This window comes from Zonotrichia albicollis, chromosome 1 (genome assembly GCF_047830755.1).
Source record: "Zonotrichia albicollis isolate bZonAlb1 chromosome 1, bZonAlb1.hap1, whole genome shotgun sequence".
Lineage (NCBI taxonomy): Eukaryota > Metazoa > Chordata > Aves > Passeriformes > Passerellidae > Zonotrichia > Zonotrichia albicollis.
In genome coordinates this window covers 87899444-87919360 of record NC_133819.1, presented here as the reverse complement: position 1 = coordinate 87919360, position 19917 = coordinate 87899444, and the positions used below count along the sequence as shown (strand labels likewise).

The window sequence follows — 19917 nt, the reverse complement described above, 5'->3', positions numbered from 1 at the left end:
TGTACATGTGAACGTGTAGTGTTCCTATCTCTCTTCTCCCTGTGAAGTGAAATAAACAGGGATAAAAGATATGTAGCTTTTGTAAACATTGCATATTTAATTCTGACTTACCACATCAATGCAATGACTTCTTGCCCCTTTTTCAGGTGATGTATTACAATAATACTGCCCAGTTTTAAGCAAATGCTACAGTCCACAAAATCTCTAATAGTGGTACAGGAATCCAACATAAAGTTAAGGAATGGACATATTGGTGCAGCTAGGATAATTTATTATGTGCCGTCTATTAACAAAAAAAAAAGCGCTATTATAATCAGAAAGTTTGAGCCTAGGAGCACCAAAAGAAAAAAATTTCTATCAGAATAATACTCATTTTAGAAATGACTCACGGATTCCTCTAAAATAGTGAGTGGAAAATGAATTTAAGCCTCTTTCACAATCCATTTTTTAAACAGATATTTAAACCAGCCTTTCAAAAACCCTTTTGTTTTGAAGGCTACGTGATGTAGAATTGTACAGGATGATTGCAAGTTCCCTCTACATTGCTAGGATCAGGTAAACACTCTTGAGCCAACCCTGAGGTATGAGAGATACGGCCTGAAACTCATGGAGACTGCCAACAAAATATGTAGGTACTACACATTTGAACATGCAAAAAGTCTAATGTCTACCCCTATCTGTCAAAATCAAGTATCTTAAAAGAAAGCTATTGAAAAACCCCATAATACTCATTGTAAAGCAGAAACTGAACACTTACAAATAAATGTGTGCCAACTTAGAAATGGTATTGACATCGATTACAAGGGACAAAACTGAAAACACGGAACCAGCTATTCAGCCTCAAGAGTTAAATAAATTTATAGTTATCAAAACTCATGGCAAGTCCTATGGGTCACACAACTAATGGCTAATGGTTATGCAGCTGAACTGCAGATATGGTGGTACTTAAGGAAACGTTGGACTTGATGAACCTGGAGGTCTCTTCCACTCTGAGTGATTCTGTGCTTCTATGATTCTGCCTCTCCTGTTCTCCTACAGCTGTTGATGTTGACCTCTGGTGTAGATGAGATAGGGGACTACAGAGACCTCATCCTAATTTGTCTATATGACATCAATTTCTAGAGCTTACTGTGCTCAACTGCATTTATTATTAATCCATGAAGTGCTATTAATAATTTAAATTCATTGGTTTTGTTTTTACTTATTTTAGATCATGGAATTCTGTTCTACTTTTGCAAAGATCTTTCCATCTTAAGGATGGAAGAATGTATTACTTAAAAGGCATCCAAGACTCAAGCTATCTTGACATCTAATGGAGATAACCTTCCAGCTGCCAGAGCTCTAAGTGCTTTATCTCACATTCTATTTTTATTCAATAATTACATTTTTTAAAACCATGTACTAGCCTTTTAAAGGCTCAGTACTTTGTGTAGGAACTAACAGACTTTGATACTGAATACCATCAGTCATACATTTACTTTTTCTAAATGCAAAGAATGGTTCCTAAATATGCATCACTAACTAGATTACTCTGCCCCATACTCTAACTCCTGATAGGATCCAGCTACTCAAATCCAAAATAATTAATTGCAAATTCAAAGTGATGTTGTTTGCCTTTAAAGCATTTTATACAGTCTTTCTTCTTGCAAGGTTTTTCATTTTTTTAAAAGTAAAATTTCCATTAACCCTTGCTTTTAGTCAGGCTATAAATACCAGAAGAACAGTCTCCCTCCTGGTATTTTGGCACTTCTGTACATTTTCAAAGCCAGAAAAGTAAGTGAAGAGACATGACTCTGAAAAATCATGAAAATAACAAAGAAAATATGAAGAAAAAGTTAAATAATGCACCTTATGAATGCTTAACAAATATATGTACCTTTGGATTCAAATAGTGTCCCATGTAGCACTTTGTTTGCTTGCAACATGTTTATTCCAAAGCAACACTGCATGTGATACTAAAACTTGTCTAAAGCTGGCCTCCATGCCCGGTCCTTTGGCACAGCTCTTTCCCACATTTCAGCACCTGATGACACCAGGCTGATTCCTATTTCACTTTTACAGTATGAATAACCTGACCTAGGATGTTCTGTAGTTAAATTTAATCCCCCAGCCCTGAGTTTACTTGTCCAGGATTCAGGTAAACTTGACACAATTCCTATGTCCACCTACTCAAGTGGCACCTCAGACCCATTTCTGCATCATGATTTGTAAGTATTTGCTACTCCCTGCAAGCCATTACACAAATAAATAATAAATCCTTATGAGATGTTTCTATTCCTCTAAGGTCTGTCATTATTAGGCTGGCACATGATTTCAAAGCCTGATAAAAGAACAAGGCATTATAATGTCTTCCTTTTTTTTAAACATCACAAATCAGTTTGATCATGTTATTTCACATAAATATTAAATTAAATTGTGATTCAATTATTATGCGTTCCAAACCCTCTTTTCTAACTGAAATCTAAAGCAGATTTTAGATTTGAATGAAATCTAAGAGTAATAGAAGCATGTGCACACAGACAGAGACACTCTGAGATATAACAATGTGAGGGGAAACAAGCTTCTCACTCTGTGCCATCCCCATGCGGTGTCTCCAGCAGCATCTGATAAAGCCATCAGTGTGGTCCTCATCATCAAATGCCAATCACACCCAGGCCCTCCACTATAGTTCATCACCCAGGGTTAGATGGAGATCTGGATCCAAACTCATAGGAATTGTATCATTCACCTGAGACAGATCCATCCAGTTCAATGAGACCAACACAGAGATGGCACCACAGCAAGGGCCTAATCCTGAGAAGACTGATTTTCCTTTAAGGGAGATATATTTAAATAGCATGGACAAGTAAGAAAACAGTAGTATCTTCCTATTTGCTATTATGGAGCTTTGGGGAGGCTCTTTAATTAAATATATGTAAGTAAAACATTGTATCCTATGGATGATACTGCTAGTCTTTATGAAATTTGGAATATCAAGTAGAGTGATTCCTAAAACTTTCTTATCCCAACTCTCCCTTGCACTCATTGTTTGTTATGGCACCATTTGTGAAGGCTTTCCTAAACTCACCAGAGAACCAGACAATCCTAATTATATTATCTTTATTTCATTACTAAGTTGAACATGTCCCTATAATGTTATAGAAAACCTTCTCACAGGAAGCTGCCCTCAGACTGCAAGAACAGAAACAATATATTTTCAACTTAATTTTTATCCTTTAAAACATGCTGAACTGACATCTCTGGTGGCTGGAGCCTATTTTTTTACACACAGAATATAAATATAAGAGGAAAAAAAAACCCACAGCAGAATCTTCCCATGGCAAATTCCTTTGAAGCTGTCTTTTAATAATTACCTTGAGGGGATGACAGAGCATTTCAGTTCCTGTGGCTCATTCAATCCTGTGCCTTTCTGATGAACAAATACAACTGCAATGTTATTTTCTCAGATATAATGCCATTCTAGTGTATCTGGTAGGCAAGTCACTAAACACCTGCCATAAGGCAGTGACTTCCAGTTGATTACTGCACTTCTAAATGACAAATTTTATCCTGAAAATCTTCCACTGTGTAAAGGTCTAGCACAGAATCATCCAGATCATCACAGGAACTCAGTTGTTATCCACTTATCATGTACCTTAGATTTCTGTAATTCACTTCAGCTTCCACTGAACAAAGTCCTTCCTACTAGTCATATCTTGATTTATCAGTGACCCTTTCTGTCTTCAACCAACACATACAGACATTTTCATCTGTCTTTTGTTGGTGACTCCCTGCCTTATTCCTCCTCCAATTTAATAATTCTGATGATTACCCTGAGCTTTCAAACTCTTCTACATCATTATGCCCTAACCAAGCTCTCTCCATACCAGTCACACTGGTCAACAAACACAAAATGTAAAATGCTTCAAATGAACATATCAAGATGTCTCATTTTCCCATTGCAACAATTTAATATGAATTTAACATAACATTTTCCATAAACCTATTTCTGCTTTCCCCTAGCTATAAAGGACTTGATTAATTAGTATGGTTTTTTTTTTCTTTTTTTTACTTCACATTTCACTGTCTTTTTGATGGGAAAAAATCCCTTGCCCATGAGAACCTTCTGCTGGAACCACAGCAAACGTTTATAGTGCAACTGCATATAAATATTTTGGGTTTCTGATTTTGTTAAAACCATGTGTCTCAGTTCATGCTCACTAAAATCTTTGCTGAATGCTAAGTAAGCCTGACAAGTTTTCCAGTTGTGCACTGAAGGCAATGAGACATATGCAACATGATGCACAGGGAAAATAATTCCTTTCAAGTGAGTTTCTCTTTGATGTTCCGGAAAAGATTGAATACCAAGCTCATGGCAAAAGCCAAAAGATGTCTGAAGATTGAAGGTGATGAATCAAACCTATCAGATAATAGGGTCTCTTTGCTCTACAGGTAATAAATATCATAGTGTCTGCTAATCTAAATCATTGAGATATGCCTAAAAATCTACTTTCTTACATGTTTATGTGTTTCTAACTGGACTATCTTCTGCTCATTTAACTCACATCATGCATTAGCAAGGGTTGATATCTCTTCATTTCCTGGAGATGTCATATTATCAGTCCAGCTGAGTGCATTTTAAACTACTTAATTAATTCATCATCCAAGTATATTGACTATCTCAGAGTGAAATAGTTCAGTTAGGATATTCTCCTTCCACGCTTCTGCATATGTCAGCTAAAAGGGACATTAAACTACTGAACTCTATGTTTGTTTTGAAACTGTCTTTTAATCCACTTAAGAGTCTCATCCAGATCTTGAAGAACAAACAAGCACAAGAGCTGGATTCTATCATGATTAATTACAATGGAAATCAGTCCCAGCCTAAACATTTACTGAATGTTTAATCCTTTTTTAATACTTTAATGCTTTTACTGAGTATAAAAGACAGTTCAATTGGAAAATAATATAGTATTTTTATTATCATTATCCTGTTTTACTTTTTCTGCAGCAAGTGCTTCCTAGGGAAAAAAGGTAAAAATTAGGAATAAGAGGTTTTGGTATATGTGTGTATGAAGACAGTGTTGCCAACAGAGGAGATACTTTAATATGGGATAAACCACAGAAATAGGGATAAAGCATGGAAATAGGCAAACATACAGGAGATTTATTTGATTTGCACAAGCCAACTGCAGCAGTCAGCACGTGCAGAATGCCAGAACTCTGTGGGGAAGTGGGTAGCAGCAGGTGATGCCAGAAAGAGGAAAGGCACAGTGTATGACAGAAGGTAAGACAGACAATCCAGCGTCAGCTCATTTTCTTTGTTTAGAGACTGGCTCATCTAACCAGAGTGTCCACTTTGCCTCTGCTATTGCCACATGCATAAGTTCCTTTTTTAGCATGTTGGGGAAAGTGAATATGCTTTCAGCACATGCTAATTTATAGCAAATACCAAATGTTTTTGATCACCCATTATGTTAGAACAACTCCACAAGAAAGAAAATCTGTGTCATTTTTCACTCACTGTTGTTGTCTCCTCTTTGTCCTAACTTCCCAGAAATGCTAAAAAAATGGATGGAAAGGTAGTGAAAAAGCCACATATGGTTAATGACTTTAAACACTAAAATCTTATGTTCTTTGGGTAGTTATCCTTCTCATAGTATTTGCACTAATTTCTGCACATTAGGAAAAAAAAACAAACCCAGAAAGTTTCATCACCTCTTAAACACTGGATTTACTAAACCATGAAACCAAACTCCTCAAACTTGGGTGTTGCAGCTCATTCCCAAGGCTACACTACACCATTGAAAGACCACCTTATAAATGTGCTACCTTTTCTTCCCAGTGGAAGTTAAACTCCTCTATAACCACTTTGCAGCCAAGCAGCAGTAGACATTTTGTTTTCAGGGCTGCGGAAAGATAGCATACAGCACGAGAGAGAAAGATTTTAAAAGGCGAAATATCTCAAACTATTTTTTGCTCTATGAATAAGTTCAGCTACAGACACAACTATTAATCTTTATGCCAGTTCACCGTAGGTTACAGCATTTTAAGCAGTCTCCATCTGAGGTCCTGATCTGAACTCTAGTTATGCATAAGCACTGTCATAAATCACCATAAACTATTTTTCTTACTCTGCTAAGGATATTTCAAGTTCTGTGGAAGACAGAGTCACCCACTGCATACAACACTGATTAAACAATAGTAAGAGGAACATAAGCCAATCATCAGCACACACTCAAGCCACTCCCAATGCATGTCTGCCTACCCAAGGCCTGGTTCCTACACCGATACACATAAATATTTGCACATTCCCTTGCTTTGAGCAATTCAATAGCCTTATACTCACACGACTTCCTATTTGCTCGTGACCGCTTCCTCTCTCTAGGCACCGCTCGCTGGCTTGGCACTTGGGTGGCGGACTTGACAATGCGATCCATGATCTCATCCGCGGCGTCATCCGTCGCGTTCGGTGAGTCGTCGTTGCCAGCGTTCCATGAACCGATACGGCCTGGAAAAGTCCAGCAAGTGATTCAGGGAAAAGAAGAGAGGAAGTCTCTTGCATCACTTTGGTTTTGCGGTTGGTTTTTTTTGGGAAATTACAGCAGGCAGCTCAGTCATCCCGACTTCAATTCAACCAAAAAAGAATAATCTGCCTAATGGAGAATATTTCTAAATAATAGCCTAGACTCTCTGCTGCACCAGGAGAGAGCCAAGAGCTCAAACACAATTACTATGCATATTTATATACACACTTTCTACTCCTTTAAGCTGTGATGTCTTGCTCTTGAGCACACAACAGGCAAATGCCTGCTAGAGGCTGCCTATAAGGCAAGGATGGATAGTGTAATGTGACCATGTTTCTCTCTGTCCTATTACAAAGACAGCAGAAGACCTGGCACATCTTAGAGATTGATTCAAATCAGAAGCACAGGTCCTTTTGTACTGAAAGACATAACAATTTCTGAGCATCTGTATCACAACCTAGTGCAAAGGAGACAAGAAAAGGGCATAAGGTGTGGTTTGACATGTATTGTTCCCCTCACAATGAAGAATTCACCTTCTTATCACAGAGCTGCACGTGTCCTGGTGTAACTGTGTGTGCCCTGTTGTGAGTGGAAGAGTTGTTGCAAGCTGAAAAGCTGAAAGCAGTTTTGGTTAAAACCACAAACAAAAAAGTGAGCCATATTTCCAAATCCAAGGCTCTGGCACTCCTCACCCCACAGACCATTGTCTAACACATCTTTGGGTTCCTTCACTACTGGCAACTGTTCTGTGTGCATTTTATTTTTAAATTACTTGAAGGCTAGTGTGCAGTGTGAATATTGACAGTGAGCTTTGCAGGAGTGGATGTGGTACAATTGCAAGCAGCTAAGAAATCACCAACAAGGCCATTTTATACCACATCTCTGAAGTCCATGAACAGCTTTGATTAAGCCTTTACTCAGCTGGTTCATCTCCTTGCTTTTACAGGAGCAGTTCTACTATAACAATGCTTCTGAGAAGCTCTTGTCTGACTCATCCATCTTCTGCCTCTGCTGTTTTTCTGGGGAACACAAGCTGACTCTCACAATCAGGATACTCCCCTCATCAGCATTCAGTGGATTACTTCAGCTGTTCAGCTTGTTGCAGTGCAGCTTGAATTATTTAATATTCATACTTAGTTGACTGGCTTCTGACACTGGGGCTGTAAAACTTCTGAATTAGCCAGGACCATGGTTTTAAGCCTTAATAAGCTACATATACACATACTTAAGAGCTGGATGCTGTGGATGTTCTATCAGTTGTATCAAAAAAAAGGTATCAAGAAAGTGTAAGATATCCAGATATGAAGGAGAAGAAATACCAGGTAAGAAAATGAAGACATGAATTTTGGTGCATCATCTTTACTCCAAAACCATCTTCCAGGTATTGCAACTATGGGAGTGATGAGGGAAACAAAAATGCAAGTACCCATTACCTTTGCTGTTTAGCGGGGAGGTGGTCTAAAGACACATCATCTTTTTCTACCCATTTTCTACCCATTTTCTCCCTAGTCACTCATAAAATGCTGCAAGGTCTTTTCACTTGAATTTGAATTGCTGCTTTCTACTTGCTTCTATTGAAAACAAAGAGAAAACCACATCCTGGATTCTCCAGATGGCCCATTTTGCTTTCATGATGAGAATGAGAATTGGTGTGTTAGTGGGCAGTCACCATCATCATGCAGGGAGAAGCAAAAATTTCTGCAGGCTTGGACTCCTGATACCCCTACTCTGGCTGTGAAACATCAGGAAAATTGTTTTGAAATATCAGGAAAATTCTTCTTCATCCCCTTGCCTCAAATCACTTCTATCATGAAAACACCACTGGGATGTTCTCCTTCCCCTTCCACCTTTTCAGCCGTGAGTGCTACCCAAGGAACACATGGCCCACGTCTGGGCCACGGTGCAGCTCCCACAGCCCAGGAGAGGTGCCCAAGAGGAAACGTGCCGCTCACCTCGGCTGGCGCGGCTCCGAGTGCGCACGCCCAGGGCCATGGTGCTGTCTCCCCCTGGGGAGCAGGTCTTCAGCACAGCCTTCATGTTCTCGTGCTCGGCAGCATCCTCGGCGTACTGCAGGCCCTGGGGCTGGCTCTGGCAGGGCGGGGAGCTGCTGGAGAACTTGCCAGACTGCGGGAGGAAAAGGAATTGTCAACTGAGAACAGCATGGACAATAGGCCAGGGGCTCGACTGCGAATTGCAAGGAAAGAAGTGTCCTCCCAGTCTTGGTTTGGAGTAGGGCTATTCCCAAAAGAGCCCAGCAACAGTTGCTCCTCTCCCAGAGCATTCACTCTGACCAGAAATAAACCTGAAACAGGGTGACAGCAGGGAGCAGACACAGTCAGAGAAAGAACAGATGCATTAGCTCGAGCTTTGTAATTTTGACCTTATGTCTGAGAGTAAAAGGTACAAAGCAAGGACTTGCTTTGAAACCTTCGATCCAGACTGGGCTTGATCTGGGGTCAGGCATAATGCTGAGAGGAATAGCATAAGACCCAACAGAAAAAAGAAATTGCTTTTTTTTCTGTACAATCAACTTTCACTAGCAAGGCAAAATGGTGACAGTGGTCTAGGAAAAGATACCTTTCCCTCCTACCTTTCTGCCTTGCTGCTCAGACAACTCTCAGTCTGCTCTAAAATCCGAATATCTACAGGTAACTTTAATACACATTATCACTAACACTTAAAAAGTCCCTGGTTCCAAAACACCCAGACAAATTATTTATGGCTGAAACACAAAAATTGCAGTCAGAAGTCAGAAGAACAAATAAAACCTTAGAAGAAATTGAGGAGTCTGCCCTCTGCTTCCCTGTCACCACGACTATGTGAACAACAGCAGCTATACTAGCTGGGCATGCACAGTGTGGGTATGCAGCATCCCCACCAGTGACCAAAACAAACATCTGGGAATGGGTGGGAGCAGCAGGAGTGGGTACTTCCTAAGGAGAAGGGCTTGCATTGCTGGGCTGCTCTTCCTTCCCAGACTCTGCCTCCAAAGGGCTTGGATGCTGGTATTCACCACTGTGCTCTTATCTACAGAAAGGTCAAAGCACACTGGAAATACAGCCCTGACTGCAGGAAATACCGACCCTGTTGACAGCAAACAGGCATCAACAGATAATAATAAACCTCAGTACTCTCACTCATATCAGCCCAGCATCAGACACAGAAGTATGTTTTGTTATTCCTTTTAATCTTTCTTACTCTAATTCAGCACAGATGAAAGGACAAGTGCTGCATTCTCTTCTTCCTTTGCATAATAAACAACATTAATTATTCACTTGATGATATCAGGCCAGTTAGTTAAAGGGATGCAAACCTGCAAAGCTCTTTGTCAGAGAGTGGTAAATTGAAAGAAAAGACTGAGCCCTACTTTCAGAGCTTTGATCAAGTCCCCATCTCAAGACTGCAAATTGAAAAAGTTTAATCTGGAAGCCAATAATAAGATGATTCTATTTTAACACAGTGACTTTTTGGGGTAAGATAGCAAGTTAACTGAGCAGCAAAACAATAATCCCTACAAGGCACTGAGCTAAATATATCAGTAAAAGACCTATTTTGATAGCTAGAAGTTTGTTTTCTTGTTAAAAGATTAGCTTGAAACATTTTGATGTGAAAAATATGCAAGTGCTAGAGTTTCACATGTGAAATTAAGAGACAGAAAAATATTAGAGAAAACCTCCTATGAAAGGACATGCCATTTTCACATTAAGACTACTCTCTTTTACAAAGTGGGTAGTTCAGTAATCAATACAATATCAAAAAAAATTCCAAAGGATAAAGCCTCCACATAACTGTTAGCTCCTGTTCACGCAGATTAGTTACATGTTGGCATAAACAGGCAAATTAATGTAATTTTCTTTTTTCTTTCCATGCCCTGAGCTATACAGCACAAACCATGACTGGGGGGCAAAGCTCTAGAGCCAAAAGTTTTATTTCATTTCCTTAATTTCCGATGTTGCCATAAATTGCTGGTCAAACCCCAGCCTTCAGGAGCACTTTATGACAGATACATGAACTACTCCATGGCTCACCTCTATGATGAATGTAGTGTCTCATTCTCTATTTACACCGCAAGGCAAACAGTTAGGATTTGCTTAACATCCCCATATCCTGATGCTTTTGAAAACTTTATAAAAGAATACCATATGGGGTTACACAGCTTAAGGAGTATGAAGTTATCCTGGTAATCCATAGCCCAAGGTAACTTATGATATCCATAACATTTAGATCACTGACGTTTTGGATAATGGGGAGAATTTGCAGTACATTACAGACAGTAAGGAAAAGAAATGAGGAAACTTAAAATTATTAAGGCCTCAGATAAGGATTTCCTTATTCAAGAGGACAGGAATGCATATGGTTAAAGCTGACTGTAAAAATTTATTCTTATGATTGAGACAAAAAGGTATGAGAAGTATGTCATGGTTCATAGTTCCAGTTGAGCAGATGGAGTTGAGCAGTCCATACTGAGTTAGGAATTAGATGTCACAGCACACAGGAGACATGAGATGACATGCTTTTTCAGAGAACCATACCTCAACATCTTCTTCTTCATCGGTCTGCCACTGGAAACAAAGGACAAGGTGGAGAAGGACAAACAGCAAGATTTAGGAAAGACAGCACTGTCAAGCCATGACAGAGTAAGAGGTAACCATGGCACTGTTTATGCAATTAGAGGACATAAAAATAGAAGACATATAAGGAGCTCATTTTCATGCCTTAGACAATCAGCTTGCTTTTCTTTTTCTTTTTTTTTTTCCTGTCCCTGCCAGTACTGCATGTAGAAATTTCCTGATTTTCCTTATAGAAATGGTGAACTGAAACTACCCCTAACCCACCCCATTTCTCTCCCTTGAGTCATGAGGTTGCTTGCCCCATGGAAGCTGACAACACTAGGTAGGGCTCCTTCTCCTTCTTCCAGCTCTGTGCAGCACAGGGAGGTCCTGGCTGCTGTTCCTCTCAGTGCAGAGGTCAACTTCTTGGCAATTCCTTTTCTCTACACTTAAGTGTTTGTTTTAATTCCTTTTTTAAGCTGGGGTTTTTCAACTTCCAATTCAACAGAGCAAATCAGATCAAATGCTGCGTAGTCTTTCAATAAATGCTTTAAGTTCTCCAGTAGCTGCCTGATACCTGATCCTGGAAATCAGAGATGCAATTATCCATTGTTATTCAGGGCCTTCACCCTCTGTGACAGCAGGCATCTAAAACTATCTTGACAGTTGCACTACATTAAATGCAACAGACATACAAATATTGTGAGGTATGGAGTACTCTTAAATTAGGGGATTTACAGGGAATTAGCAAACTATTTAGATCTGTATTCCCAAATGCCTTGGGAATTCTTCATTGGGCTAGAAGATACCTCACATCGAAGTTTCCCAAAGTAAAACATGGCTTCTCAAGTATCTGGGCTCCCTGTTTCCATAATTTTTAGTTTGATTGTTTATAAAATGCAAATATAGTCCAGAAATTGTATGCACTTTTTTTTAATTTGTGGGGTTTGGTTTTTTTTAGAAGAAGAATTCCACCAATAGTATTCCTCTCCCTTGTGTTACTAATACACATTTTTGACCTTATCTCCATCTCAGCTCTGATTTCTGTCTGGGATTGATACATTCTGTTCCAGAAACATTCATCATTAAATATGAAAACCTGATTTACTTTGGCCCTCAGTTTAGTTTCAGCACAATCTCCATAAGAAGATTAGCTGTGACTGCTGAGCAGCACATTAACATTACTTTTTAAGGGTATGTTTTATGCAAAGAGTGAGATGCTTATTCTAATTTGGACGCAATGGTACTGACAGAAACACAGGCAGGGTGTTTTGCAGAGGGACCATAGCAGGTATGTTCCCTTTGCATTACATTTGTCTGTTTGTCTTTTTTCTGTTCCCTGGGGGGCAGGGAGTCACCCTATAAAGCAATTCTTCTGAAGAGGACCACTGTTCACTTTTTGTCATGAGTAAGAAACAGAAAGAAGAATAGGCAATACAAACAGTCTAGTATTCTAATTCTATCATCTATATCTATCTATCTATCTATCTATCTATCTATCTATCTATCTATCTATCTATCTATCTCTCTATCATCTATCTATATCTATTTATTTATCTATCTATCTGTCTGATCTAATGCATCATTCTGTACATTCAGCCAATAAGTAAAGGGCAGAAGAAGAGTAAATTAAACTAAACAATACAAAAAGGCAGTTAGGGCAAGGCAAAATACTAGAGAACACACATTACAAACAAAGTGTATTTCTAGTATTACTTTGTATCAAGCTAGCTTTTTACAGGGTAAAGGCCCAGCTGCTGGCCTTCCAGCCCATTTAATCTGGATAGGAGTGATTTGCTGTGGACTCCCTTTGAGGGCACTTTGCTGGACTTTGCCCATCTCCAGTATCTGGGCATTACCATTTCTCTCCCTCCTGCTCTACATGGAGAGCACTCACTCCTAGAACCACTGTCCTACATCCAAAGCTACTCCAGTGCACAGGAGGAATAGTTCACCCCTCCCTTCATATTCCCATGTCTGAAGAGGCATTTGCCTCTAGCATATACTGACAACAGAAAAGCAGCAAAATAAATAAACCAACCTAATGTTTCACAAAGGAATCTGTCCCTCACCCTGGTGTGTACATTCTGTCTTGTATTTACTTCTTTATTTCATCATTATAAAAACCATTGAGAAATAGAAATAAACTAGGAATTTTTTAGCATGTAATATTATCAAAAAGTAATGAAAGAATATTGGTATAGTGAATACCACTTGCAGACACAAGGTGTTAATTTGAAGGAAAAAAGGCCATTTGATTCTTCTGTCATTCAATATTGTATGCTGCAGGACAGTTTGAGATCTCTCTCCTTCTCTTCCTCCTGCCCTCACATTTTTCCTTTAGGCTAGCATTTCTGTGCAGTGGATTTGCTGTTTCAAAATATTATGTCTATTACATAGCAATTTTGGAATTGAAACTCTTAAATATCATGAAAAGCAAAGCCTCATAAATCTGGGAGACAGATGCTTATATTACCTACTGTTATTAAAAATCATTTAAAAGCTGAGAGTTATATCTATAATTGCATTTCTTCCCTATTTTGCTTGCTTGTTATTTTTAGAGTGCCTGAAATGAGTGCCATCACTGGCTAAAGCCAGATATAAGGTTACAGAGACTAGGCAATTTTCCCTGTGAAACTGTGGCAAAAAGCTGTTTGTTTTTTTTTTTTCCTTACCCATCTCCTCCAGACAACATTCATCAAGATTTAAACAGACAGTGCCCAGTCCACTTCAGCTGTTAAAGAACATCAAGAACATCTAAACACAAAGATATCCGTGGTAAAAGGCTGAAAGAAAGACTGGAAATGTTCCCCATTATGCTCCTGAGCCCTTCTCCATGTGAGCAGTTGCTGAAGCTGATGCAAGTTCTCCATGTCAAGAGCCAGCAGACTCTCCATGCAACAAGCCAGCACCCTCTGCCTTCCAAGTCTGCAGGGCGGACAAGGTTTGAGAGATAACAGCCCTTCTCCTTAAGAACTGGGCTGGTTCTGGCTTATTCCTTTCCTGCTTTTGTTAGAATCCCTCCTCATCTGCCTAAAAGCAGTGTACTGTGACGTGATAAAAATGAGACCCTGAGGAAACTTTCAAAAGGACAGGGAGGTAAATTTCAAATAACTGTACAATACTTTTAGGTCATCAAAAGCAGAAAGTAAAATTCCATATGACTACTGCATATTATAATCACTTTCTACAAAGAATTTCTTTCCAATGTCAAGATCTCAACTTTCTTCTATCAGTATTTTGTAACTAGTGAATCATTGTCAATGCATTACTGATCCATCTCCCCTTTCCAAGCCTTCCAATATAAAACACTAAGAAAATCAAGACCAGATACAAATCACAGCCAAAACAAAACTACAATAAAATTCCACGTTTTCCTAATTCTTCACACATAAATATCTTCCATCCTGCTGACTTGGAAACTTGTTCTGAGGTAGATATAACTTTGAAGTTGTCAGAGGAAGCCATGACAAATAGTCTGATGCAACTTCAATTCAGTTTAACCATATAGTGCAGTTCAAATAAAAGGTAAATGAGGCCATATTACTGGGCTGTGCTCAAAGAGATTCAGATAAGTTCTGAAATAACTATGTGGCTACATTTATAACTCCCTTAAAGAATATTCCTGTAAGAGCAGTTTTAAAGACTGTTGGTTTTTACTCATGCAGGCTTTTTGGTTTCAAGCTAATAGGACTGTTCTATAATTATAAATTAGTGATAAGCAAAATATACTCCCTTTTTTAAGATCTGTAAGATATTTCTTGGTCTAACACTAACTATCAGATGGCATTGAATTCTTGCCAAATCTTAACAGAATCTTGAGCTTAACAAGAGATCTTCCTCCAATACTACTTTTGTTCTGGGAAAGGCCTTGATGCCTCCTTCCCTCCATTTTCAGACATTTGCCCTTGGTTCTGCCCCTTGCTGACTCACTGTCAAGCCTGAGACGTTTTGTGGTTTGAAAGGGTCCCATTTCTCTGATTCCTGAACCCAGCTGCCAGTGACCAGAACTCCTTTCCCTCTCACATTTTCTGCAGCTTTTTTGTCCTGCCACAGCAGTTATTCTGGACAGACAATACATAAACACTATATTATATGGTAGGAACACAGTAGGAAAACAGCAATTCCTTTACATCTCTGTCTTGCTTAAACTAGTAAGAAGTGTCAAGGCTATGTGAGGGAATGAAAATTTTAATTTATAAAACGCTTCAGTTAAAGCTGTCTTTTGTCTCCTTTAAAACACATCTGGAAAACCAAGAAGCAATTGCAGAAAGTGATTTCACTTCTCTAGTGGTACTTTTGTAAATTTGTATGACTATATTACACCCTTTGTATAAAATCAGAACCTCTTCCTAAACCTGAGATTACACCAACAGAAAAAAAAATCCTTTGATAATAATGCAGGTTTAACATTTTCTTGAGATGGGGCAGATTTTCAAATGTAAAGAGGATATTGCCAGGAAAGATCTAAAAATGATTTTGAGTCAATGACTTAAATACAATCTCAATTTATGTCAGTCCCAATACATATATATGTATTTATATATTTATATTGATCCATGTTGCCTGAGTCATAAAACTGTAATCAGCTTCAAGCTTTTCATGCCAAAGGCAGGGGTAGCTTCATATGCAATGAAACACTTGCATTTAATCGAGACTCCAGATCTGGATTTTGAGACAGCTGGAAACTTTTATTAAGTACTGGCACTTCTTAAAACTTTATTTGGATTGAGTCAAACTACATCAACTTAAAAAAAAAAGATAGAAAAAATATAAAAAGAGGATTTTAAAACCTATTATGCTGAGAAAACTAATCTTACTTTAATTTATTCTATGAGTATGCAATCTTACAGTCAAAAAATTTACAGAGTAACATCTACTGTGGACATAAATTTGTCCATCCTTTCAGAATCCCAAAGCAGTCTATTACCATAAAATTGGCTGGTCTGTGCTTAAAGTTAAGAAAAAAATGCATATGAAATACATGTGTATGTCCATATATATGTATATATACACAGACATAAAGAAAAATAAAATGTCAAGGCTCAAGACTACTAGAATATTGTAAGATGGAGAAAAAAATCCACTAAAATTTGGTTGCAATCACTTAAATAGCTACAATGAGTCATCATTTAAATTATGTTCTCTATTAGGACTACAATTTCTAGTTTATTTTTCTTTTTCATATTCTTGGCTGGTCAGATACACATGGCTCCTGATGTCTTCAAGATATTCTGGACACTGTCTATGCAGCACACAGAGAAGCTCTTTTTGGATAATTAATTTCAGTTTGTTCTTGTCCTATACATTTTTATGAAGCAGAAATTATACACAATCAAGGACTTGCAAGTTTTGTCTTCTAATAGAGGAGAATTCATTACTTACAGCACAATGACCTCTAAAATTAGAGTAACAACACTTCATATACCACATGCAATGAAAGAAAGTTTTAAAAATCCATGCTATGGGAGATACCATTTGCCACTTACATCTGTAATCATTTTCCCTCTGGTCTTGTTTCTTTCCCTGTGGTTAGCCCGTTTCTGTTTTTGCTGCAGGACTCGCTCCCTGGTGGTACGGTACTCCAGAGCAAACTCACTGATAGTCTTGCAGAACTTATTGATGTTGACTTCACGTATCGCGTAGGGAGGATGGCCCATAAATAACAAAAATGAGTGAAACCTGGAAAAAAAATGAGTTAGATGTAAAGGGAAAAAAATCCTTATTGATGGTCTCTTGGAAAAAAACCAACAACGCTATATTTCACTGAGTCCATTTATTACATTACTAGCTCCCATCATTTCCTTTGTGCTACAGAATTTTCATGGATGCTTTGCATAACATTGGTATGTTTTATAATTAAAACCATGAAAGTCTAGCCTATGATAACTTCATCCTAGTCTACTTTCCCAGGCTGATTCAGGAGATAAAATATTTATGGAACTCCATCACTTTATATGACTAATTTGGCACATGATTGACCAATTTCATTTCTGTTATAGAAAAAAATATTTGTTAAGTTTCAATTCTATTTATTTGTATTAAGCAACTTCAAAGAGGCTGTTAGGACTTTGGGCAAAGTCTAGACAAGAAGAATGCAGATTTACAGGCTATCAAACACAAGAAGGAAAGAATTTCTGGTTCACAAAACTGACCATAAAATTATATTATCTACCAAGTACATTAGTTTGGGACACTCTCAATTCACAGTTTTACTGCTTCTGTGGCATTCAGAGCTTTTGCACTATTTGCAGTGTTTACTATTGCTTCTATATTGCATGATTTACAGCAGCACACTGAATGTGTAAAAATGTATGGGAATTCCTTTTAACTGCATCTACATCCCTGAGGACAAAAAGTCTTCCCAATCTTAGAAAGATGCAAGTATATGAAACATTTTTAAAAACTATCATAGCCATTTCAGGATATCAGAGGAGAAAGCTGATATCTTTTTTACTTGCACAATGCATATGATAAACACAACAGGAAACTAATGAATTCACTTCCCTTCCATTGCAATTGGGATTTCTGCTTACTTGTGGCACAAACCCTAAGTGATTACAAAAATGAAAGAAGAACTGAATCAGCTTCTCAAGTGTATACCCACAAATTTGGGATAATGTGGAATCCAGCTCTTAATTTTGACCACAGCAATTTGGAAATTATCCAGAAGCTGGAAAACCTCTCACAGTTTCATTAAACTCAACTGCAAATCCTAGGGAGAGGAATCCTAAATCTGTCTTCAGCTGGTATAAGCATAAAACACGTAGTAGAAGATCTTGCAAATAAGAGTGGTTCTGCCTACAAAAGAACTCATTGTACAAGACTGATTTCAGCTTCTGAATATGATGAATTTGTCAAGAAAACTTAACATTTTTTTGCTACAGTGTGTTCTTGTTTATCAGACAATAAGTCAAGTCTCCTTAAAAAAATTCCAGGGATAAACAGAAAATTTATCAACTTAACTCTAAAGCTGCTAGCTTTTGCGGACTAGGAGGCAAAATACACAGTTATTACACCTTGGTAATAAATGATTGCCTGGATGATTGCTTTTTTAAAATCAAAAATATAGAAATGTCTGGAGTGAGGGTGTTTCTTAAATGGAGACTAGAACAAAATATGCACCACACACAACTCAGCAACATTCCCTGCAGGAATGGGCATTAAACACTTACAAAACACATATATTTATGATGTCATAACTTATAATTTTATCAAGTCATTTACTATCAAGGTATTGCTGTCACCAATAGAATTCTGTACCTGTTAATTATTCTTCTATGAACAATCTTCAAGATTATGATTCTTTCTGCACAGTCTTTAAGGAACTCAGACATTTTTTGCTTTAGACTTGGCTTCATTTCATGCTTTGCTATAGCCTTAAGGTGATCCCATGATGCTTTGCACCGTCTTTCCATCTGACACAAGTTTTCCTGGAGTTGTTCAAAGTCAACCTGGAAAAAGAGAAAGGAAAAGAAAAGGTAACACTTGAAGTGAAAACACTGCAGTTGTATACCTGGATATCCAAGCAATGCAATCTGTGTATATGGAAGAGTCAAGGTAGTGGCAGCATGACATTATTAATTATTAGTAAACAATAAAACATAGCTTTCTCTATCACACTATGTCTAGGCATGTAATGCTAGTAAATAAAAACTGAAAACAAAGAAATACCCATACACATATATTTGGTTTTATTCTTGGAGGCCTAACATCTAAAGACGGGACAAAAAAAATATTGTGATGTGTTTTTTCCCTTGCTAATAACTTCATGTTTGCACCAAGCAACTGCATGACTCAGTTCTTTCTGAGGTAATACAAAACTTTCTCTTTTTCTTAATCCTTTTCTCTACTACTCAAAGCTTTTTGTACCCTGTTTACTGCTCACTGTTGTACCTTGCCAAGCATTCTCCATTTTAGGAAGTACTTGGATCTATTCCCTAGTCATGCACTGACTTGTTAATAGATGATCTAGTCCTAATCACAAAATTCATGGGCCAGAATTTTTTAAAGCTCTATTGAAAGTATGTGTTATTTAGTGATCTCAGCACTAACTTTCATCCCTTGATATACAATCCCAATTTATTGGCTTGTAACAAGATCATATAACGACTCTGAAAGTCTCTCAACACAGTTAAAATAAATGATTGCACCTTACAGTAACATTCATCAGGATAGAGGCCAACACATTCCACAGAAGGTGAGGGAGAGCTTCTCCTTTATTCATCAACCAAAAAAGGTGTTCAAATCGTGATACTCTTATAGGAAACACTCCGGACGTGTTGCTAACAACTCAACCAAGTGCATCAACGACCGAGCCACAGCACACAGCAGATGAGAAAAATAAAACTACCCATGTTCTGGAATTCTGGAGAAAGGAAAAAATGATTTTATAATACCACTTCGCAGTTCAGATGAACTGAAGCTATAAAGTACAGACTTAGTTCTCAGATTCTAAACACATCAGTGCTTGGGATGTTACAGTCTCATACTCCAGTTAATTCCTTAATGCTAAATGAAAACCAGTGTCGGGGTAGGTTTTATTTCATTCTTCTTATCTGTGTGCAGCATCCACTGCTGAGACCTATACTGAGAATAGCCATAAGAAATGCATTATTATTAAAAAGCTTCTGGTATTGATTTGATTTGTTTATGCTGTGATTTATAAAGTGATGAATTTTTCCTCTTCCCAAGGAAATAGAAACATCCTTTGATCCACTCTGCTATTCAGAAAAGCCCTGCAGGCGGAGCAGCTGTGGGGTATTTGCTTTCCTTATATCCATATCAATGCATATGTTGAAAAAAAAAAAAGTCCTTTCCAGGTCAGTATTTTCACTGTTGATGATAAACACATTGCTGTT

At 38.0% G+C, this 19917-nt stretch overlaps 1 protein-coding gene across 12 annotated transcripts in view; it reads right to left on the bottom strand.

Moving 5' to 3' along the window:
* The window catches only part of FHOD3 (formin homology 2 domain containing 3), a 374194-nt gene that overhangs the window by 12610 nt on the left and 341667 nt on the right, over positions 1-19917 (bottom strand). For 6 of the 12 annotated variants that reach the window (XM_074546345.1, XM_074546323.1, XM_074546367.1 and 3 more), the window contains 5 exons: positions 18320-18510; positions 16546-16738; positions 11039-11068; positions 8459-8630; positions 6329-6490 (listed from right to left, as the gene is read on the bottom strand). In XM_074546345.1, the coding sequence (XP_074402446.1) occupies positions 6329-6490; positions 8459-8630; positions 11039-11068; positions 16546-16738; positions 18320-18510 (748 nt within the window). Of the gene's footprint in view, positions 1-5503; positions 5542-6328; positions 6491-8458; positions 8631-11038; positions 11069-16545; positions 16739-18319; positions 18511-19917 lie in introns of all 12 variants that reach the window. The other 6 variants (XM_074546335.1, XM_074546359.1, XM_074546395.1 and 3 more) reach the window with 2 other exon arrangements.